The sequence below is a fragment of the Pseudophryne corroboree genome, chromosome 3, assembly GCF_028390025.1.
Source record: "Pseudophryne corroboree isolate aPseCor3 chromosome 3, aPseCor3.hap2, whole genome shotgun sequence".
NCBI classification, from domain to species: domain Eukaryota; kingdom Metazoa; phylum Chordata; class Amphibia; order Anura; family Myobatrachidae; genus Pseudophryne; species Pseudophryne corroboree.
Genome location: NC_086446.1, coordinates 195,830,555 through 195,853,977, shown reverse-complemented (window position 1 = coordinate 195,853,977; position 23,423 = coordinate 195,830,555). Strand labels below are relative to the sequence as shown.

At 43.5% G+C, this 23,423-nt stretch overlaps 1 protein-coding gene and 1 pseudogene across 1 annotated transcript in view; both read right to left on the bottom strand.

Annotated features, from left to right (window-relative positions):
- The window catches only part of LOC135057231 (pulmonary surfactant-associated protein A-like), a 47,004-nt gene that overhangs the window by 5,211 nt on the left and 18,370 nt on the right, over window positions 1-23,423 (bottom strand). The window contains exons 2-4 of the mRNA XM_063963126.1: window positions 3,389-3,572; window positions 1,893-2,027; window positions 1,299-1,370 (exon numbers count right to left, since the gene is read on the bottom strand). Of these exons, the coding sequence (XP_063819196.1) occupies window positions 1,299-1,370; window positions 1,893-2,027; window positions 3,389-3,572 (391 nt within the window). The remainder of the gene's footprint in view (window positions 1-1,298; window positions 1,371-1,892; window positions 2,028-3,388; window positions 3,573-23,423) is intronic.
- LOC134898228 (5S ribosomal RNA) lies at window positions 5,957-6,075 on the bottom strand (annotated as a pseudogene).

Here is a 23,423-nt window from a genome sequence, read left to right as displayed (position 1 = left end):
ACTAGAGGAGGAGGAGGGCCCACAGGCAGTAGGTCCCACCGGTGGTTTCCCCTGTTCCTTTGTGGGCCAGTCCGACCCTACCTGGAAAGCACAGTGTCAATCTTTGCAGATGATACTAAACTGTGTAAGGTAATTCATTCAGAAATTAATGTGGAGTCTTTACAAAATGACTTATTTAAACTTGAAACTTGGGTATCTAAATGAGGAATGAGATTCAATATTGATAAATGCAAAGTTATGCACTTTGGGATTAGAAACAAATTTGCATCCTACACTCTAAATGGGGAAAAGATAGGGGTAACTGTGGTGGTAAAAGATTTAGGGGTGCTCATAGATAATAGGATTAATAACAGTACGCAATGTCAAAATGCAGCAAAGAAGGCAAGTAAAGTCCTTGCGTGCATAAAATGGGGTATTGGGTCAAGGGACGTGGATGTAATCCTGCCTCTGTATAAATCATTGGTACGTCTGCACCTGGAATATTGTGTTCAGTTTTGGGCACCATATTATAAAAAAGATATCGGGGAGCTCAAAAGAGTTCAAAAGTCCAGCTACTAAACTGATGGGTTAGAGACACTGGAGTATGAGGAAAGGCTTACTAGGTTAAATATGTATTCCCTTGAAAAGAGGAGACTAAGAGGAGACATTATTAATATCTTCAAATATATAAAGGGTCAATACAAAGAGTTAGCAGGGGATTTGTTTATTAATAAAACTCTGTATAGGACACGTGGGCATTCACTGAGACTAGAGGAGAGAAAATTCTGTACACAACGTAGGAAAGAGTTCTTCACCGTTATGGCAATAATGATTTGGAACTCCCTGCCGGAGAAGGTAATAATGGCAGACTCTGTAAATGCATTTAAAAACGGATTGGACAGTTTTCTAGCTGTAAAAGGCATCCTAGGCTATAGCATTTAACATATTAACATTATGTATATGGGAGTGATATGAAATATAGTTGTCTATAGGTACAAAACCATTATTTTGGTTGGTGCATTATAATGTGCACTGCTTAATATGGAAACAGGTTGAGCTCGATGGGCATTATGCCTTTTTTTCAATCTCACTAACTATGTGAATAGCCTCACTTAGAAGCCTATGTACTAAGCCTTGTAGAGAGATAAAATGGACAGAGATAAAGTACCAACCACCCAGCTTCTGTCATTTTTCAAGCCCAGCCTGTAACATGGCAGTTAGGAGCTGATTGGCTGATCTCTGTCCACTTTATCTCTCTCTAAGGCTTAGTACATCTGCCCCATACACATTAGAAAAGCCTATGCAACTACTGTACTTGCCTGCTTCCAGCCTGTTAATACGTCTGTTTAGATCAAGCAGTTGTGCAGATGGAACTGAAACAGCGGGCACATCTAAATGAAAAAACAAAGATAATATTAGGATCGCTTGTTGTAAGTCTTTATTAGTTTTTGTTTAGCTTGCACTCCACACACTTATCGGAAAGTCAATATATAAATAATTCAACAAATCTTATAAATATTGAGATTTCTAATTTATTCACTCCAGTGTTCATTAGGAAAACTTGTGTATTATTAGGTATAGGGACCACTTATCACAGTTAGGATTATATTTTTGTTACTATATGAATGCATTAAACCTACAGACTTGTTGGTATACTGTATGGACCTTATGCCTTGTAATAGCCATATTATTTACATTAGGTAGGGGATTTTATATATACATTATACAATTCTTAAACTAGAAATTAATAGTGAAATTATGTCCAATTACCAGGTTAAATCCAATTTTTGTACATGTAGAAGTTTTTTTTTTATATTGGTTTAATCTACAGATAGTGAAAATATATATATTATTATTGTGTTTATTGCATGTAACTAAAAGTCATGTCCAACATGTTATTTCATATAATCTACCTGGAAGTCCTACATTTGGTAAGCTTGATTTGTCGCCAATAACACCTTGTACACCTAAATCTCCTTTAGGTAGTGCTAGGATATCCTTTACATCAGTTGTAGGTAGTTTATTTCCTCCAAACATTGGCAGGAGAGCTTTAGGGAGAAGCAGAAAAATGTATAAGGTCCCATTGAAAAACAGTCTAAACTATGTTTCAGATTAATTGAGTCGGTATGTTTTTAGCAGGTTTCATATGTATCTGCAATTTTATAATGTACTAGCTGAAGTACCCAGCGTTGCCCGGGTTTACATTTTCCAGTTATTAAGTTATCAATGAGTTGAATGTAACTGACAACATGTTAAAAATAATTAGTAGCTTAGTAACTTTTCTAACACACCCAGTAGTTGGCTGCCTAGTGTTGTTTTTGTTTTTGGGGTGTTGCCAGTAGCCCTGATCCCCAGCTTTTCTTTCTGTTCAGTTTTATAATCACTTTTCCATTTCTAGATGGGGTTAATGTTTTCCTTCTGTTATTAACGTTGCTATTCCAACACTTTTGAGTGCACAGCATTTTTGTCTTCCCACTACTATTTTTGTGAGTTATTTTAGTTCATTGATTTATGGTTATTACAGTTCATTAAGTTTTCATCCAAATCCATCCAGTGGAATACCCAGATCAGGCACACTCCAACTCCCTAGTATAGCTTCTGGCATCCAATGTTACAATTTTGTGAAGTTTTATTCCAAATCCATCCAGTGGAAGGTTCAGAACAGGCTCCCTGGGTCATAGTTCTTCCTGGCACATTTCGCTGTGAGGGCCGACCAACCCCAACCCCCTAGTATGTCATCTGGGATGCAATGCTTCCACTTTTTTCCCCCCCAAAATCCATCCAGTGGCAGGCCCAGATTAGGCTCCCTGGGTCAAATATCTGGCCAACGTACACCAATGGGAGGTCTAACTGGGACCCTAACCCTCTAGTATGTCTTCTGGGATCCAATGTTACCACTCTGTGCTGTTTTCTTCCAAATCCATCCAGTGGAAGGCCCAAAACAGGATCCCTGGGTCAGAGTTCTGTCCGTCACATTTTGACGTGAGGTTCGACCAGGACCCTAACCCCCCCCCCCCCTAAAACCTATCCAGGAATAAACTGGACCACCTAATGTTGGTTTCATCCTAATGTGAATACCTGTGAATCGCAGGAATTTTCCGATAATGGGGGTGGGTGCTAATGACATGACGGTCCAGTCCCAGTCCTCAACGTGGCCTGCTGTGCCTCCTCTCTGGACTTCTCCAGTAGGTAAGTATGGTTCAGAGAAATTTATATTTATATACAGTAACTCACATTTCCCCATATTTCTAATGCTCACAAATTAAAAAGCACAATATGCACTGTTTTATAAATCTGACAAAAGAAATCACAAATGTAAATCTATAAATGAAAAAGCAGCACAATGTTGCACAAATATTACATGTGCAAACTACCTATGATCATGAAGGGATAAAAAAAATTCACAAACCTTGCAGACCAGTTTTCTCATGGATTCCATCACTTGTCTTCTGAACTGTATCTACACTGGGAAGCACATGTGAATTTGGAGTGTCTGGAACTCCTGGAATTTCTCGCCAGTAATTAAATGGTTGAGGAAAACAAGACACCAGACATAACACTACTGAGAACAGAAGAGATCCCTGAAGGAACATCTTTATGGATAGTCAGTAGACAATCTGTTCATAATGAAATGACAGGACTCAGTTCAGACAAGAAACTACTACATACTGTCAATTATATTAATTAGTATTACATTGATGTGAAGGGTTACAATGTAGATAAGTAATTTCACTTAAGATATATTGGGCACATAGTACATATCATATCATATCATATCATATCATATCGTGATATCCCTTTTTCACTGGCAAATTGATAGGGTGCTCTGTCATAAATGAGCACACAAGTGTACTTAGGGTACTATAAGCCAATGAGGCAATGTCATGGAACTTGTTTGCATAGGCAGTAATATTATACTGTAGTTAGCCAAACTGTAAACTGAACTTGTACTCGTGGAACCATAATAATAGAATAGTTTAATTTGATATATTTTGTACTAGCATATACAGAATGTTACATGAGAGAACTGTTCTGACTCATATAGGCATAGGGATGATTCCAGTGCCTCAATGCTTCTGTGGTTCAAAATAGTGGAAGTAAACAGAATAGTTGCACCAAAACACAAAAGAGGTGTGCAGGCATGGGATCAGTAATCACAACAACCATGGACGGACTGGGGTGTGCGTGTGCTTGTGCCAATGGGCGCGCGCACCGTGTACGGGGGCTCACAGGCACTAAAGTTGAGTGCGTGCCGTGAGTCATGAGTGCGTGGACTTGCGGCACATCTCCATTTCCATGGAGTGGCCAGAACAGAGAGCCGGACTTTCGGCGGCCTTCCCGGCTCTCTGCCTGACAGGGCCGGCCCACAAGCCCGTCGCCCCATCTGGCATTTGCCAGAAGTGCCAGATGGGCAGTCCAGCCCTGACAATAACCGTATACAACAGTATTTAGAAGAGTATGCTCATGTCACCTTCATCTGTATTGTAAATCAGTGTGTGTAAAGTCTATGAATACACTTATCTAGTACCAAATGCTTTCATACTACTGAATATGTTGACTTGTGCTATATACATATAGTATGAGATTCTCAAGAATAACAGGAAAGCTAAAATGAATATAAGATACAAGAACTTTGGAATTAATAAAATATCAATCAAATATCATATTTATTAAGCAAAATATCTGTGTTATCCATTTATGTAATGAATTCAAAACATAGGTTTTCTATTTAATTATTTTTATTCTTCTTTCATTTATCAACATTGCAGTATTCACCAGTATGTTATTTGTTAGCAGTGTTCTCAAATGATTATAGTGACCTAGATATGCCTGGTGCTACATTTCAGAATTATCCTCCCCTAGAACACAAGTGAATTAAAAAAAGTATTCTGTATTTTTTTTATCTGTTAACAATGACTTTCTAAATATGGACATTAACAGTAGAATACATGGCATAAGACAAATGGTTTACAAAAATCAGCTGACCTACACTACATGGAATCCAGTTTTTTGTACATTTTTTCACTGTAAAATATACATAGTAATGAATATCAATAAAATTACAACATATAAAAAGGAAATAATGAGAAATGTAGATGTCCTGGTAGTACATACCTTTGGTATCTGAAAATATTGGACACTGGTCATGTCGTCTCATTTTTATATTCTTTTGAGACACTTGAATATGCATTAAGTAGTAATTTGCTGCTATTTTAGTCAATATCTTTAAGATGCACACTTAATGTTTTTTAAATAAGTTCTATAGAAAACCCCTTCATTAATTAATGGATTTGCACAAGGCAAAAATTGGTTTAAGAGGTATTTGACAACATCATATTATGATTTTCAAGTACTAACAACAGTTGAAACATGATTGAGTAATGCTCTTTATGTCTAATTGGATCAAATTGTGATGTAATTACTACTTCAATGTACTCAAAAAAACTTGAATATGTTGGCAATGTTTGTACATATAATTGTATTTGTATAGAGGGAAGTAAATGTAATTTCAAATGTTAGAAACTGTGGAAATTGAATAATATGGCGGTATAGAATTAGTTTAATTGACATATTTACTATAGATCATTAAACCAATTACATTGAGCTGCAATAAAATTAGAAGGAGAGTTTTACTTAATAAACTGTGGGTGTTTCTTGATGTGTTTAAGCCAAAATTTTAAAGGACCATACTTTTAGTAGCAAAACATGGAGTGTCTTGCTAATAAAAGTATTGACTGTTTGAATTTTATAAGTGATTGTTATTAAAGATATGTTGTTTATAGAAAAAAATTGTGTGGCATTGTCTAGTCCTCTTTTTATATACTGTAAACTTTCACCTTGCGATCTGCACTAACTTTTCTTATGATTTTGACTATATAGTCAAAATCGTAAGAAAATATCTCACCATGTGTACACACCATTAGATCTTAGTTCCTCTTCTCACCTTCAGTATATTAATTGATGAGTTTAAAAAATTAACCTACAGCAACTGGTATTCCCAGATGGTCTTCCATAGAAGTACTAACCAGACCCAACACTGCTTAGCTTCCAAGATCTTAGATGATTGGGCATGTCCAGTGTGATGTACCTGAAGGTAAGCCTTGTGGTTTTTCTTAGATCTCTTCTACTTCTCACCCCCAGTAAATAAATTGATCATTTAAAAAATAAATGTATCAAGAAAAAAGTATCTTTTGTTTTTAGTACAATGGGGCAAAAAAGTATTTGGACAGCTACCGATTGTGCAAGTTGACCCACTTAAAAAGATGAGAGATGTCTGTAATTTCCATCATAGGTACACTTCAACTGTGAGGGACCAAGCAGCAAGAAATCTTGCTACTTGGTAGGTGTCCAAATATTTATTTTCCACAAGAATAGATGGAAATTACAGACCTCTCTCATCTTTTTGAGTGGGTCAACTTGCACAATTGGTGGCTGTCCAAATACTATTTTGCCCCACTTTATAAAAATACATACAGCACCTGGTATTCCCAGGTGGTCTCCCATCAAAGTGCAAACCAGACCAAACACTGCTCAGCATACAAGATCTGACAAAATTGGGCATGTCTAGTGTGGTGTGACTGTGGGGGTCATTCCGACCCGATCGCTCGCTGCAGTTTATCGCAGCGCAGTGATTGGGTCGGAACTGCGCATGCGCCAGAGCCGTCATTCCCTGATTGATAGGCAGAGGCGGTCGCTGGCGCGGAGGGGGCGGCATGGCGGCACTTGGCCGCCGTTTTGGGGGCATGGTCCGGCCAACACCGGACCACTTCTGCAGGGGGGGGCGGCACTAACCCGCGGGGCAGACTAGCCCTGTGCTGGGCATCCCCCATGTGTCTGAGGGGGTCCGGTCTGAAGATCGACACTGTCTAGGTCGACAATGTTTAGGTCGACCACTATAGGTCGACAGTCACTAGGTTGACAGGGTTGGAAGGTTGACAGCATTTCTAGGTCGACATGTGCTATGTCGACAGGTCAACAGGTCGACATGAATTTTTCAAATTAGTTTTTTTTAAAAACTTTTTCATACTTAACAATCCACGTGGACTACGATTGGAATGGTAATCTGTAGCGGTAGCAGTGCGAGGCACCTTGCCCAAAGCATTGCGAGCGAACATGGTGCACTAATTCGGCTTCCCGGTCACTGGGGGTCATTCTGACCCAATCGCTCACTGCAGTTTGTCGCAACGCAGCGATCGGGCCGGAAACTGCTCATGCAGAGGCGGTTGCTGGGCAGGAGGGGGCTCAATGGCGGCGTTAAACCACCATTTAGTGGGAGCAGTCTGGCCAACGCAGGCGTGGCCAGACCATTGGGGGGGCGGTCTACGGTGGCTGCGTGACGTCACACGCAGCCGCTGCAGGCCAGGGAGCGATGAGTAGCTCCCGGCCAGCATGCTAAAGCTGCACTGACCGGGAGCTACTCTTGAAGTGCAAAGGCATCGCCGCTGTGCGATGCCTTTGCACTTCTGTGGGGGGCCGGCACTGACATATGGGGCGGACTAGCCCTGTGCTAGGCGTCCCCCCGCATGTCAGTGTCAATGATCATAGCTGTGCTAAATTTAGCACAGCTACGATCAACTCGGAATGACCCCCACTGTACACAGAAAACTACAACCCCCCCAAAACCTCATGTCGACATTGTGACCTGTCGACCTAGCACATGTCGACCTATAAACCCTGTCGATCTTCCAACCCTGTCAACCTAGTGACTGTCGACGTATAGTGGTCGACCTAAACATTGTCAACCTAGACACTGTCGATTTGATGATCCACGTCCATGTCTGAGTGCCTGATCGTAGTTGTGCTAAATTTAGCACAGCTATGATCAACTCGTAATGACCCCCTGTATGTGAGCTGTATGGTTTCTCTTAGCTCTCTTCTACTTTTCAAAAAAATTTGCTATCATGCATAACACAATAGAAACAAAACATGCTACAGTTAAGAAAATTATAGCAAATAGACATACAGTAGTATTAATAATATAGCAAAAGTAGTAACATTCTACGTATATATATATATATATATTTATATATATATTTAAAAAAGATCAAAAATTGACAGAATCACACAGGTACCAGGGAGCAGTGAGCTAAATGGCTCAGGAGACACTGGCTAGAGCCAGAGTCAGATTTACACCTCAAATATGAGCCCATGGGTTCATGTGGGTATTATACACAGATGCAGCAGTGTATACTGCTGAAAATTTGGTGAGTTTTGATCAGTGATGTGCAGAAAAGATAGGCAAGCGAGGCATTGCCTCCCCTGTCATAGACTTTTTAATTCAGAGCAATGATTAAAAAATGATTAGAATATTACAAAGAAAATATTTATAATATTTTCTTTGTATTTTTAATATACATATATATTCAAAACTCTGGCGTATATTGGAGTATGACTGGAGAGGTTCTGCTTCACCTGTCTCACCTCACCGCATGTCACTGAGAGACACTAATACCTCTTTTACACTCGCAGGAAAGTTCATTCCCGGGAATGTGTCCCGGTATATTTGCCGGGACACATTCCCGGGAATGACCCTTTCACATTAGCGGGCTGACCCGGCATATTGCCGGGTCAGTGACGTCACCGCTGAGTCTCCCAGAGGCGGTGCTTGGAGATAATCTTCTCCAAGCACCGCCTCCTCCTATGAAGAGAACGGGTGCCGGATCGCCTTGACCCGGTATACCCGTTTACACTGGAAGCTTCCCGGGACGGTCCCGGGTTCAACCCTGTTCTAGACCTGGGATGAAATCCCGGGATGCTCGTCCCGGGAAATTGTCCCTGTACCCATTTACACTGAGAAAAATCCCGGGATGATGCGCGTTCACGTGCAATATCCCGGGATTTTTCTGCGAGTGTAAAAGGGGTATAACATTCATTACATTACAACAATTTAAATCAGGGCAAAAACTTTAATATAAAAAATACATTATTTCTGTGTGATTTCTATAAGGCATGCTTTGTTAGAAATAATTAAAATGAAGGAATTATCCTATTAAATATATTCAACATTATGTTATGCTGGTAGACTAGGCAGCAGAACACTTTTGGAGCACTGTTGACAATTTTTGAACTAGGAGATCTATTGTTAATGTAATTTAAGGAAGCAATCAAGGTAAAACATCACATGATCATTACTAGAGAAGAGCGTGTTCGGTTCTTCGAAAACCTAACCCCCCCGAACTCCACGTGTCAAACACGGTTCGGAGCCTAGCTCGGTTATTCCCGCCTGACTCGGAAAACCTGAACGAGGCAAAACGTCATCATCCCACTGTCGGATTCTCGCGAGATTCGGATTCCATATAAAGAGCCGCGCGTTGCCGCCATTTGCACTTGTGCATTGTAGAGAGAGCGGAGAGGACGTGCCTACGTTCTCTCAGTGGAAATCTCAATATCAGTGCTCAGTATCGGTGTTTACTTATTGCTGCTCAGTAATACTAGCAGTGTGTCTCTCCTGCTCAGTGTCAGTTTTCAGTTAGTATCCTCATTAGTGCTCAGGATCACTACTCATTGTCTTGTGCTGCATTGTGGTGACCAGTATACTACAGTACATTACTAATAGTCCAGTGCTGCATCTTGCTGCTCTGTGTCAGTTCTAGTATCCTCATCAGTGCTCAGTATCACTGCTCATTGTCTTGTGCTGCATTGTAGTGACCAGTATACTACATTACTAATAGTCCAGTGCTGCATCTTGCTGCTCAGTGTCAGTTATATATCCTCATAAGTGCTCAGTATCACTGCTCATTGTCTTGTGCTGCTCAGTATACTACAGTACATTACTAATAGTCAAGTGCTGCATCTTGCTGCTCAGTGTCAGTTTTAGTATCCTCATCAGTGCTCAGTATCACTGCTCATTGTCTTGTGCTGCATTGTGGTGCTCAGTATACTACAGTACATTACTAATAGTCCAGTGCTGCATTTTGCTGCTCAGTGTCAGTTCTAGTATCCTCATCAGTGCTCAGTATCACTGCTCATTGTTTTGTGCTGCATTGTGGTGACCAGTATACTACAGTACATTACTAATAGTCCAGTGCTGCATCTTGCTGCTCTGTGTCAGTTCTAGTATCCTCATCAGTGCTCAGTATCACTGCTCATTGTCTTGTGCTGCATTGTGGTGACCAGTATACTGCAGTACATTACTAATAGTCCAGTGCTGCATCTTGCTGGTCCGTGTCAGTTCTAGTATTCTCATCAGTGCTCCGTATCACTGCTCATTGTCTTGTGCTGCATTTTGGTGACCAGTATACTACAGTACCATAATCCAGTCCTGCATCTTGCTGCTCCGTGTCAGTTCTAGTATCCTCATAAGTGCTCAGTATCACTGCTCATTGTCTTGTGCTGCTCAGTATACTACAGTACATTACTAATAGTCCAGTGCTGCATCTTGCTGCTCAGTGTCAGTTCTAGTATCCTCATCAGTGCTCAGTATCACTGCTCATTTTCTTGTGCTGCATTGTGGTGCTCAGTATACTACAGTACATTATTAATAGTCCAGTGCTGCATCTTGCTGCTCTGTGTCAGTTCTAGTATCCTCATCAGTGCTCAGTATCACTGCTCATTGTCTTGTGCTGCATTGTGGTGACCAGTATACTACAGTACATTACTAATAGTCCAGTGCTGCATCTTGCTGCTCTATGTCAGTACTAGTATCCTCATCAGTGCTCAGTATCACTGCTCATTGTCTTGTGCTGCATTTTGGTGACCAGTATACTACAGTACCATACTCCAGTCCTGCATCTTGCTGCTCCGTGTCAGTTCTAGTATCCTCATAAGTGCTCAGTATCACTGCTCATTGTCTTGTGCTGCTCAGTATACTACAGTACATTACTAATAGTCCAGTGCTGCATCTAGCTGCTCAGTGTCAGTTCTAGTATCCTCATCAGTGCTCAGTATCACTGCTCATTGTCTTGTGCTGCATTGTGGTGCTCAGTATACTACAGTACATTACTAATAGTCCAGTGCTGCATCTTGCTGCTCTGTGTCAGTTCTAGTATCCTCATCAGTGCTCAGTATCACTGCTCATTGTCTTGTGCTGCATTGTTGTAACCAGTATACTACAGTACATTACTAATAGTCCAGTGCTGCATCTTGCTGCTCTATGTCAGTACTAGTATCCTCATCAGTGCTCAGTATCACTGCTCATTATCTTGTGCTGCATTTTGGTGACCAGTATACTACAGTACCATAATCCAGTCCTGCATCTTGCTGCTCCGTGTCAGTTCTAGTATCCTCATAAGTGCTCAGTATCACTGCTCATTGTCTTGTGCTGCTCTGTATACTACAGTACACTACTAATAGTCCAGTGCTGCATCTTGCTGCTCAGTGTCAGTTCTAGTATCCTCATCAGTGCTCAGTATCACTGCTCATTGCCTTGTGCTGCATTGTGGTGCTCAGAATACTACAGTACATTACTAATAGTTCAGTGCTGCATCTTGCTGCTCTGTGTCAGTTCTAGTATCCTCATCAGTGCTCAGTATCACTGCTCATTTTCTTGTGCTGCATTGTGGTGCTCAGTATACTACAGTACATTATTAATAGTCCAGTGCTGCATCTTGCTGCTCTGTGTCAGTTCTAGTATCCTCATCAGTGCTCAGTATCACTGCTCATTGTCTTGTGCTGCATTGTGGTGACCAGTATACTACAGTACATTACTAATAGTCCAGTGCTGCATCTTGCTGCTCTATGTCAGTACTAGTATCCTCATCAGTGCTCAGTATCACTGCTCATTGTCTTGTGCTGCTCTGTATACTACAGTACACTACTAATAGTCCAGTGCTGCATCTTGCTGCTCAGTGTCAGTTCTAGTATCCTCATCAGTGCTCAGTATCACTGCTCATTGCCTTGTGCTGCATTGTGGTGCTCAGAATACTACAGTACATTACTAATAGTTCAGTGCTGCATCTTGCTGCTCTGTGTCAGTTCTAGTATCCTCATCAGTGCTCAGTATCACTGCTCATTTTCTTGTGCTGCATTGTGGTGCTCAGTATACTACAGTACATTATTAATAGTCCAGTGCTGCATCTTGCTGCTCTGTGTCAGTTCTAGTATCCTCATCAGTGCTCAGTATCACTGCTCATTGTCTTGTGCTGCATTGTGGTGACCAGTATACTACAGTACATTACTAATAGTCCAGTGCTGCATCTTGCTGCTCTATGTCAGTACTAGTATCCTCATCAGTGCTCAGTATCACTGCTCATTGTCTTGTGCTGCATTTTGGTGACCAGTATACTACAGTACCATAATCCAGTCCTGCATCTTGCTGCTCCGTGTCAGTTCTAGTATCCTCATAAGTGCTCAGTATCACTGCTCATTGTCTTGTGCTGCTCAGTATACTACAGTACATTACTAATAGTCCAGTGCTGCATCTTGCTGCTCAGTGTCAGTTCTAGTATCCTCATCAGTGCTCAGTATCACTGCTCATTGTCTTGTGCTGCATTGTGGTGCTCAGTATACTACAGTACATTACTAATAGTCCAGTGCTGCATCTTGCTGCTCTGTGTCAGTTCTAGTATCCTCATCAGTGCTCAGTATCACTGCTCATTTTCTTGTGCTGCATTGTTGTAACCAGTATACTACAGTACATTACTAATAGTCCAGTGCTGCATCTTGCTGCTCTATGTCAGTACTAGTATCCTCATCAGTGCTCAGTATCACTGCTCATTATCTTGTGCTGCATTTTGGTGACCAGTATACTACAGTACCATAATCCAGTCCTGCATCTTGCTGCTCCGTGTCAGTTCTAGTATCCTCATAAGTGCTCAGTATCACTGCTCATTGTCTTGTGCTGCTCAGTATACTACAGTACATTACTAATAGTCCAGTGCTGCATCTTGCTGCTCAGTGTCAGTTCTAGTATCCTCATCAGTGCTCAGTATCACTGCTCATTGCCTTGTGCTGCATTGTGGTGCTCAGTATACTACAGTACATTACTAATAGTCCAGTGCTGCATTTTGCTGCTCAGTGTCAGTTCTAGTATCCTCATCAGTGCTCAGTATCACTGCTCATTGTCTTGTGCTGCATTGTGGTGACCAGTATACTACATTGCAATAGTCCAGTGCTGCATCTTGCTGCTCAGTGTCAGTTCTAGTATCCTCATAAGTGCTCAGTATCACTGCTCATTGTCTTGTGCTCCTCAGTATACTACAGCACATTACTAATAGTCCAGTGCTGCATCTTGCTGCTCAGTGTCAGTTCTAGTATCCTCATCAGTGCTCAGTATCACTGCTCATTTTCTTGTGCTGCATTGTGGTGCTCAGTATACTACAGTACATTACAAATAGTCCAGTGCTGCATCTTGCTGCTCTGTGTCAGTTCTAGTATCCTCATCAGTGTTCAGTATCACTGCTCATTGTCTTGTGCTGCATTGTGGTGACCAGTATACTACAGTACATTACTAATAGTCCAGTGCTGCATCTTGCTGCTCTATGTCAGTACTAGTATCCTCATCAGTGCTCAGTATCACTGCTCATTGTCTTGTGCTGCATTTTGGTGACCAGTATACTACAGTACCATAATCCAGTCCTGCATCTTGCTGCTCCGTGTCAGTTCTAGTATCCTCATAAGTGCTCAGTATCACTGCTCATTGTCTTGTGCTGCTCAGTATACTACAGTACATTACTAATAGTCCAGTGCTGCATCTTGCTGCTCAGTGTCAGTTCTAGTATCCTCATCAGTGCTCAGTATCACTGCTCATTGCCTTGTGCTGCATTGTGGTGCTCAATATACTACAGTACATTACTAATAGTCCAGTGCTGCATTTTGCTGCTCAGTGTCAGTTCTAGTATCCTCATCAGTGCTCAGTATCACTGCTCATTGTCTTGTGCTGCATTGTGGTGACCAGTATACTACATTGCAATAGTCCAGTGCTGCATCTTGCTGCTCAGTGTCAGTTCTAGTATCCTCATAAGTGCTCAGTATCACTGCTCATTGTCTTGTGCTCCTCAGTATACTACAGTACATTACTAATAGTCCAGTGCTGCATCTTGCTGCTCAGTGTCAGTTCTAGTATCCTCATCAGTGCTCAGTATCACTGCTCATTGTCATGTGTTGCATTGTGGTGCTCAGTATACTACTAGAGATGAGCGCCGGAAATTTTTCGGGTTTTGTGTTTTGGTTTTGGGTTCGGTTCCGCGGCCGTGTTTTGGGTTCGACCGCGTTTTGGCAAAACCTCACCGAATTTTTTTTGTCGGATTCGGGTGTGTTTTGGATTCGGGTGTTTTTTTAAAAAAACCCTAAAAAACAGCTTAAATCATAGAATTTAGGGGTAATTTTGATCCCAAAGTATTATTAACCTCAAAAAACATAATTTACACTCATTTTCAGCCTATTCTGAACACATCACACCTCACAATATTATTTTTAGTCCTAAAATTTGCACCGAGGTCGCTGTGTGAGTAAGATAAGCGACCCTAGTGGCCGACACAAACACCGGGCCCATCTAGGAGTGGCACTGCAGTGTCACGCAGGATGGCCCTTCCAAAAAACCCTCCCCAAACAGCACATGACGCAAAGAAAAAAAGAGGCGCAATGAGGTAGCTGACTGTGTGAGTAAGATTAGCGACCCTAGTGGCCGACACAAACACCGGGCACATCTAGGAGTGGCACTGCAGTGTCACGCAGGATGTCCCTTCCAAAAAACCCTCCCCAAACAGCACATGACGCAAAGAAAAAAAGAGGCGCAATGAGGTAGCTGTGTGAGTAAGATTAGCGACCCTAGTGGCCGACACAAACACCGGGCCCATCTAGGAGTGGCACTGCAGTGTCACGCAGGATGTCCCTTCCAAAAAACCCTCCCCAATCAGCACATGATGCAAAGAAAAAGAAAAGAAAAAAGAGGTGCAAGATGGAATTATCCTTGGGCCCTCCCACCCACCCTTATGTTGTATAAACAAAACAGGACATGCACACTTTAACCAACCCATCATTTCAGTGACAGGGTCTGCCACACGACTGTGACTGATATGACGGGTTGGTTTGGACCCCCCCCAAAAAAGAAGCAATTAATCTCTCCTTGCACAAACTGGCTCTACAGAGGCAAGATGTCCACCTCATCTTCACCCTCCGATATATCACCGTGTACATCCCCCTCCTCACAGATTATCAATTCGTCCCCACTGGAATCCACCATCTCAGCTCCCTGTGTACTTTGTGGAGGCAATTGCTGCTGGTCAATGTCTCCGCGGAGGAATTGATTATAATTCATTTTAATGAACATCATCTTCTCCACATTTTCTGGATGTAACCTCGTACGCCGATTGCTGACAAGGTGAGCGGCGGCACTAAACACTCTTTCGGAGTACACACTTGTGGGAGGGCAACTTAGGTAGAATAAAGCCAGTTTGTGCAAGGGCCTCCAAATTGCCTCTTTTTCCTGCCAGTATAAGTACGGACTGTGTGACGTGCCTACTTGGATGCGGTCACTCATATAATCCTCCACCATTCTATCAATGTTGAGAGAATCATATGCAGTGACAGTAGACGACATGTCCGTAATCGTTGTCAGGTCCTTCAGTCCGGACCAGATGTCAGCATCAGCAGTCGCTCCAGACTGCCCTGCATCACCGCCAGCGGGTGGGCTCGGAATTCTGAGCCTTTTCCTCGCACCCCCAGTTGCGGGAGAATGTGAAGGAGGAGATGTTGACAGGTCGCGTTCCGCTTGACTTGACAATTTTGTCACCAGCAGGTCTTTCAACCCCAGCAGACCTGTGTCTGCCGGAAAGAGAGATCCAAGGTAGGCTTTAAATCTAGGATCGAGCACGGTGGCCAAAATGTAGTGCTCTGATTTCAACAGATTGACCACCCGTGAATCCTTGTTAAGCGAATTAAGGGCTGCATCCACAAGTCCCACATGCCTAGCGGAATCGCTCCGTGTTAGCTCCTTCTTCAATGCCTCCAGCTTCTTCTGCAAAAGCCTGATGAGGGGAATGACCTGACTCAGGCTGGCAGTGTCTGAACTGACTTCACGTGTGGCAAGTTCAAAGGGCATCAGAACCTTGCACAACGTTGAAATCATTCTCCACTGCACTTGAGACAGGTGCATTCCATCTCCTATATCGTGCTCAATTGTATAGGCTTGAATGGCCTTTTGCTGCTCCTCCAACCTCTGAAGCATATAGAGGGTTGAATTCCACCTCGTTACCACTTCTTGCTTCAGATGATGGCAGGGCAGGTTCAGTAGTTTTTGGTGGTGCTCCAGTCTTCTGTACGTGGTGCCTGTACGCCGAAAGTGTCCCGCAATTTTTCTGGCCACCGACAGCATCTCTTGCACGCCCCTGTCGTTTTTTAAAAAATTCTGCACCACCAAATTCAAGGTATGTGCAAAACATGGGACGTGCTGGAATTTGCCCATATTTAATGCACACACAATATTGCTGGCGTTGTCCGATGCCACAAATCCACAGGAGAGTCCAATTGGGGTAAGCCATTCCGCGATGATCTTCCTCAGTTGCCGTAAGAGGTTTTCAGCTGTGTGCGTATTCTGGAAAGCGGTGATACAAAGCGTAGCCTGCCTAGGAAAGAGTTGGCGTTTGCGAGATGCTGCTACTGGTGCCGCCGCTGCTGTTCTTGCGGCGGGAGTCCATACATCTACCCAGTGGGCTGTCACAGTCATATAGTCCTGACCCTGCCCTGCTCCACTTGTCCACATGTCCGTGGTTAAGTGGACATTGGGTACAACTGCATTTTTTAGGACACTGGTGAGTCTTTTTCTGACGTCCGTGTACATTCTCGGTATCGCCTGCCTAGAGAAGTGGAACCTAGATGGTATTTGGTAACGGGGGCACACTGCCTCAATAAATTGTCTAGTTCCCTGTGAACTAACGGCGGATACCGGACGCACGTCTAACACCAACATAGTTGTCAAGGACTCAGTTATCCGCTTTGCAGTAGGATGACTGCTGTGATATTTCATCTTCCTCGCAAAGGACTGTTGAACAGTCAATTGCTTACTGGAAGTAGTACAAGTGGGCTTACGACTTCCCCTCTGGGATGACCATCGACTCCCAGCGGCAACAACAGCAGCGCCAGCAGCAGTAGGCGTTACACGCAAGGATGCATCGGAGGAATCCCAGGCAGGAAAGGACTCGTCAGACTTGCCAGTGACATGGCCTGCAGGACTATTGGCATTCCTGGGGAAGGAGGAAATTGACACTGAGGGAGTTGGTGGGGTGGTTTGCGTGAGCTTGGTTACAAGAGGAAGGGATTTACTGGTCAGTGGACTGCTTCCGCTGTCACCCAAAGTTTTTGAACTTGTCACTGACTTATTATGAATGCGCTGCAGGTGACGTATAAGGGAGGATGTTCCGAGGTGGTTAACGTCCTTACCCCTACTTATTACAGCTTGACAAAGGGAACACACGGCTTGACACCTGTTGTCCGCATTTCTGGTGAAATACCTCCACACCGAAGAGCTGATTTTTTTGGTATTTTCACCTGGCATGTCAACGGCCATATTCCTCCCACGGACAACAGGTGTCTCCCCGGGTGCCTGACTTAAACAAACCACCTCACCATCAGAATCCTCCTGGTCAATTTCCTCCCCAGCGCCAGCAACACCCATATCCTCCTCATCCTGGTGTACTTCAACACTGACATCTTCAATCTGACTATCAGGAACTGGACTGCGGGTGCTCCTTCCAGCACTTGCAGGGGGCATGCAAATAGTGGAAGGCGCATGCTCTTCACGTCCAGTGTTGGGAAGGTCAGGCATCGCAAACGACACAATTGGACTCTCCTTGTGGATTTGGGATTTCAAAGAACGCACAGTTCTTTGCGGTGCTTTTGCCAGCTTGAGTCTTTTCAGTTTTCTAGCGAGAGGCTGAGTGCTTCCATCCTCATGTGAAGCTGAACCACTAGCCATGAACATAGGCCAGGGCCTCAGCCGTTCCTTGCCACTCCGTGTGGTAAATGGCATATTGGCAAGTTTACGCTTCTCCTCCGACAATTTTATTTTAGGTTTTGGAGTCCTTTTTTTTCTGATATTTGGTGTTTTGGATTTGACATGCTCTGTACTATGACATTGGGCATCGGCCTTGGCAGACGACGTTGCTGGCATTTCATCGTCTCGGCCATGACTAGTGGCAGCAGCTTCAGCACGAGGTGGAAGTGGATCTTGATCTTTCCCTAATTTTGGAACCTCAACTTTTTTGTTCTCCATATTTTATAGGCAGAACTAAAAGGCACCTCAGGTAAACAATGGAGATGGATGGATTGGATACTAGTATACAATTATGGACGGACTGCCACGGTTAGGTGGTATAAAAAAACCACGGTTAGGTGGTATATATTATAATAATAATACAATTATGGATGGACGGACTGCCTGCCGACTGCCGACACAGAGGTAGCCACAGCCGTGAACTACCGCACTGTACACTGGTTGATAAAGAGATAGTAGTATACTCGTAACAACTAGTATGACACTATGACGACGGTATAAAGAATGAAAAAAAAACCACGGTTAGGTGGTATATATTATAATAATAATACAATTATGGATGGACGGACTGCCTGCCGACTGCCGACACAGAGGTAGCCACAGCCGTGAACTACCGCACTGTACACTGGTTGATAAAGAGATAGTAGTATACTCGTAACAACTAGTATGACACTATGACGACGGTATAAAGAATGAAAAAAAAACCACGGTTAGGTGGTATATATTATAATAATAATACAATTATGGATGGACGGACTGCCTGCCGACTGCCGACACAGAGGTAGCCACAGCCGTGAACTACCGCACTGTACACTGGTTGATAAAGAGATAGTAGTATACTCGTAACAACTAGTATGACACTATGACGACGGTATAAAGAATGAAAAAAAAACCACGGTTAGGTGGTATATATTATAATAATAATACAATTATGGATGGACGGACTGCCTGCCGACTGCCGACACAGAGGTAGCCACAGCCGTGAACTACCGCACTGTACACTGGTTGATAAAGAGATAGTAGTATACTCGTAACAACTAGTATGACACTATGACGACGGTATAAAGAATGCAAAAAAAACCACGGTTAGGTGGTATATATTATAATAATAATACAATTATGGATGGACGGACTGCCTGCCGACTGCCGACACAGAGGTAGCCACAGCCGTGAACTACCGCACTGTACACTGGTTGATAAAGAGATAGTAGTATACTCGTAACAACTAGTATGACACTATGACGGTATAAAGAATGAAAAAAAAACCACGGTTAGGTGGTATATATTATAATAATAATACAATTATGGATGGACGGACTGCCTGCCGACTGCCGACACAGAGGTAGCCACAGCCGTGAACTACCGCACTGTACACTGGTTGATAAAGAGATAGTAGTATACTCGTAACAATTAGGATGACACTATGACGGTATAAAGAATGAAAAAAAAACCACGGTTAGGTGGTAGGTATATAATAATAAATAATACAATTCTGGTCGGACGGACTGCCTGCCGTGTGCCGACACAGAGGTAGCCACAGCCGTGAACTACCGCACTGTACACTGGTTGATAAAGAGATAGTAGTATACTCGTAACAATTAGGATGACACTATGACGGTATAAAGAATGAAAAAAAAACCACGGTTAGGTGGTAGGTATATAATAATAAATAATACAATTCTGGTCGGACGGACTGCCTGCCGTGTGCCGACACAGAGGTAGCCACAGCCGTGAACTACCGCACTGTACACTGGTTGATAAAGAGATAGTAGTATACTCGTAACAATTAGGATGACACTATGACGGTATAAAGAATGAAAAAAAAACCACGGTTAGGTGGTAGGTATATAATAATAAATAATACAATTCTGGTCGGACGGACTGCCTGCCGTGTGCCGACACAGAGGTAGCCACAGCCGTGAACTACCGCACTGTACACTGGTTGATAAAGAGATAGTAGTATACTCGTAACAATTAGGATGACACTATGACGGTATAAAGAATGAAAAAAAAACCACGGTTAGGTGGTAGGTATATAATAATAAATAATACAATTCTGGTCGGACGGACTGCCTGCCGTGTGCCGACACAGAGGTAGCCACAGCCGTGAACTACCGCACTGTACACTGGTTGATAAAGAGATAGTAGTATACTCGTAACAATTAGGATGACACTATGACGGTATAAAGAATGAAAAAAAAAACACGGTTAGGTGGTAGGTATATAATAATAAATAATACAATTCTGGTCGGACGGACTGCCTGCCGTGTGCCGACACAGAGGTAGCCACAGCCGTGAACTACCGCACTGTACACTGGTTGATAAAGAGATAGTAGTATACTCGTAACAATTAGGATGACACTATGACGGTATAAAGAATGAAAAAAAAACCACGGTTAGGTGGTAGGTATATAATAATAAATAATACAATTCTGGTCGGACGGACTGCCTGCCGTGTGCCGACACAGAGGTAGCCACAGCCGTGAACTACCGCACTGTACTGTGTCTGCTGCTAATATAGACTGGTTGATATTTAAAGAGATATTAGTAGTATACAACAATACTATACTGGTGGTCAGGCACTGGTCACCACTCCTGCAGCAAAAGTGTGCACTGTTAATTAATATAATTGTACTCCTGGCTCCTGCTAACAACCTGCAGTGCTCCCCAGTCTCCCCCACAATTAATTATAAGCTTTTAATTTATACATTGATGACTGTGCAGCACACTGGGCTGAGCTGAGTGCACACAGACTGAGTCACACTGTGTGACTGACTGTGCTGTGTATCGTTTTTTTTTTCAGGCAGAGAACGGATATAGCAGAGAGAAGTGAACGGATATATTATATTAAATAAAAGTTAACTAGCAACTGCACTGGTCACTGACTGTGGTAAACTAACTCTGTCTGCGACTCTGCACAATCTCTCTCTATCTAATCTATCTATCTCTATTCTAATGGAGAGGACGCCAGACACGTCCTCTCCCTATCAATCTCAATGCACGAGTGAAAATGGCGGCGACGCGCGGCTCCTTATATAGAATCCGAGTCTCGCGATAGAATCCGAGCCTCGCGAGAATCCGACAGCGTCATGATGACGTTCGGGCGCGCTCGGGTTAACCGAGCAAGGCGGGAAGATCCGAGTCGCTCGGACCCGTGGAAAAAAAAGTGAAGTTCGTGCGGGTTCGGATTCAAAGAAACCGAACCCGCTCATCTCTATATACTACATTACATTACTAATAGTACAGTGCTGCATCTTGCTGCTCTATGTCAGTTCTAGTATCCTCATCAGTGCTCAGTATCACTGCTCATTGTCTTGTGCTGCATTGTGGTGCTCAGTATACTACAGTACATTACTAATAGTCCAGTGCTGCATCTTGCTGCTCTGTGTCAGTACTAGTATCCTCAAATGTGTTCAGTATCACTGCTCATTGTCTTGTCCTTGCATTGTGGTGCTCAGTATACTACAGTACATTACTAATAGTCCAGTGTCTTGTGCTGCATCTTGCTGCTGTCGGGTGCTGTGGTAGTGTCCTGTCACGGGGGTCATTCCAAGTTGATCATAGCTGTGCTAAATTTAGCACAGCTACGATCATGTTCCCTGACATGCTGGGGGATGCCCTGCACAGGGATAGCCCACCCTGCATGTTAGTGTCGGCCCCCCCTGCAGAAGTGCAAAGGCATCGCACAGCGATGATGCCTTTGCACTTCAGGAGTAGCTCCCTGCCAGCGCAGCTTTAGCGTACTGGCTGGAAGCTACTCTAAGCTCCCCGGCCCACAGCGGCTGCGTATGACGTTACGCAGCTGCTGCGGCCTGCCCCCTGTTCGGTTCGGACACGCCTGCGTTGGCCGGACCGTGCCTACGAAAAGGCGGCCAAAGGCAGCCATTTTGCCCCCTCCCGCCCATCGATCGCCTCTGCCGGTCAATCAGGCAGAGGCGATCGCTATCCTGCTACGGCCTTAGGCCCACCGACGCCGGCGCATGCGCAGCAGGGACTCGTTCGCTCTGCTGCATTAAAACGCAGTGAGCGAACGGGTCGGAATGACCCCCACTGTGCATAGGTCATTATCATTCCAGTCACAGTGGTATCTGTTATCTATCTAGTGGTATCTAATTCCAGACATTACTGCCGTCTATTTCCAGATCTATTACTGGCATACAATTCCACACATTAAAAAATGGAGAACAAAAATTTGGAGGGTAAAATAGAGAAAGATCAGGATCCACTTCCATCTAGTGCTGAAGCTGCTGCCACTAATCATGGCAGAGACAATGAAATGCCATCAACGTCGTCTGCCAAGGCCAATACCCAATATCATAGTAGAGAGCGTGTAAAATCCAAAAAACAAAAGTTCAGTAAAATGACCCAAAAATCTAAATTTACGTGGTCTGAGTAGAAGCGTAAAGTTGCCAATATGCCATTTACGACATGGAGTGGCAAGGAACGGCTGAAGCCCTGGCCTATGTTCATGACTAGTGGTTCAGCTTCACATGAGGATGGAAGCACTCATCATCCCGCTAGAAAAATGAAAAGAGTTAAGCTGGCAAAAGCACAGCAAAGAACTGTGTGTTCTTCTATATCACAAATCCCCAAGGAGAGTCCAATTGTGTCGGTTGCGATGCCTGACCTTCCCAACAGTGGACGGGAAGAGGTGGCTCCTTCCACCATTTGCACGCCCCCTGCAAGTGCTGGAAGGAGCACCCACAGTACAGTTCCTGATATTCAAATTGAAGATGTCACTGTTGAAGTACACCAGGATGAGGATATGGGTGTTGCTGGTGCTGAGGAGAAAATTGACAAGGAGGATTCTTATGGTGAGGTGGTTTGTTTATGTCAGGCACCCGGGGAGACACCTGTTGTCCATGGGATGAATAAGGCCATTGACATGCCTGGTCAAAATACAAAAAAAAATCACCTCTTCGGTGTGGAATTATTTTAACAGAAATGCGGACAACAGGTGTCAAGCCGTGTGTTGCCTTTGTCAAGCTGTAATAAGTAGGGGTAAGGTTGTTAACCACCTAGGAACATCCTCCCTTATACGTCACCTGGAGCGCATTCATCAGAAGTCATTGACAAGTTCAAAAACTTTGGGTGACAGCGGAAGCAGTCCACTGACAACTAAATCCCTTCTTCCTCTTGTACATAAGCTCCTGCAAACCACCCCACCAACTCCCTCAATGTCAATTTCCTCCTTAGACAGTAACGCCAATAGTCCTGCAGGCCATGTCACTGGCAAGTCTGACGAGTCCTCTCCTAACTGGGATTCCTCCGATGGATCCTTGAGTGGAACGCCTACTGCTGCTGTTACTGCTGGCACTGCTGTTGTTGCTTCTGGGAGTCGATCATCATCCCAGAGGGGAAGTCGGAAGACCACTTGTACTACTTCCAGTAAGCAATTGAATGTCCAACAGTCCTTTGCGAGGAAGATGAAATATCACAGCAGTCATTCTGTTGCAAAGCAGATAACTCAGGCCTTGACAACTATGTTGGTGTTAGACGTGCGTCCGGTATCCAC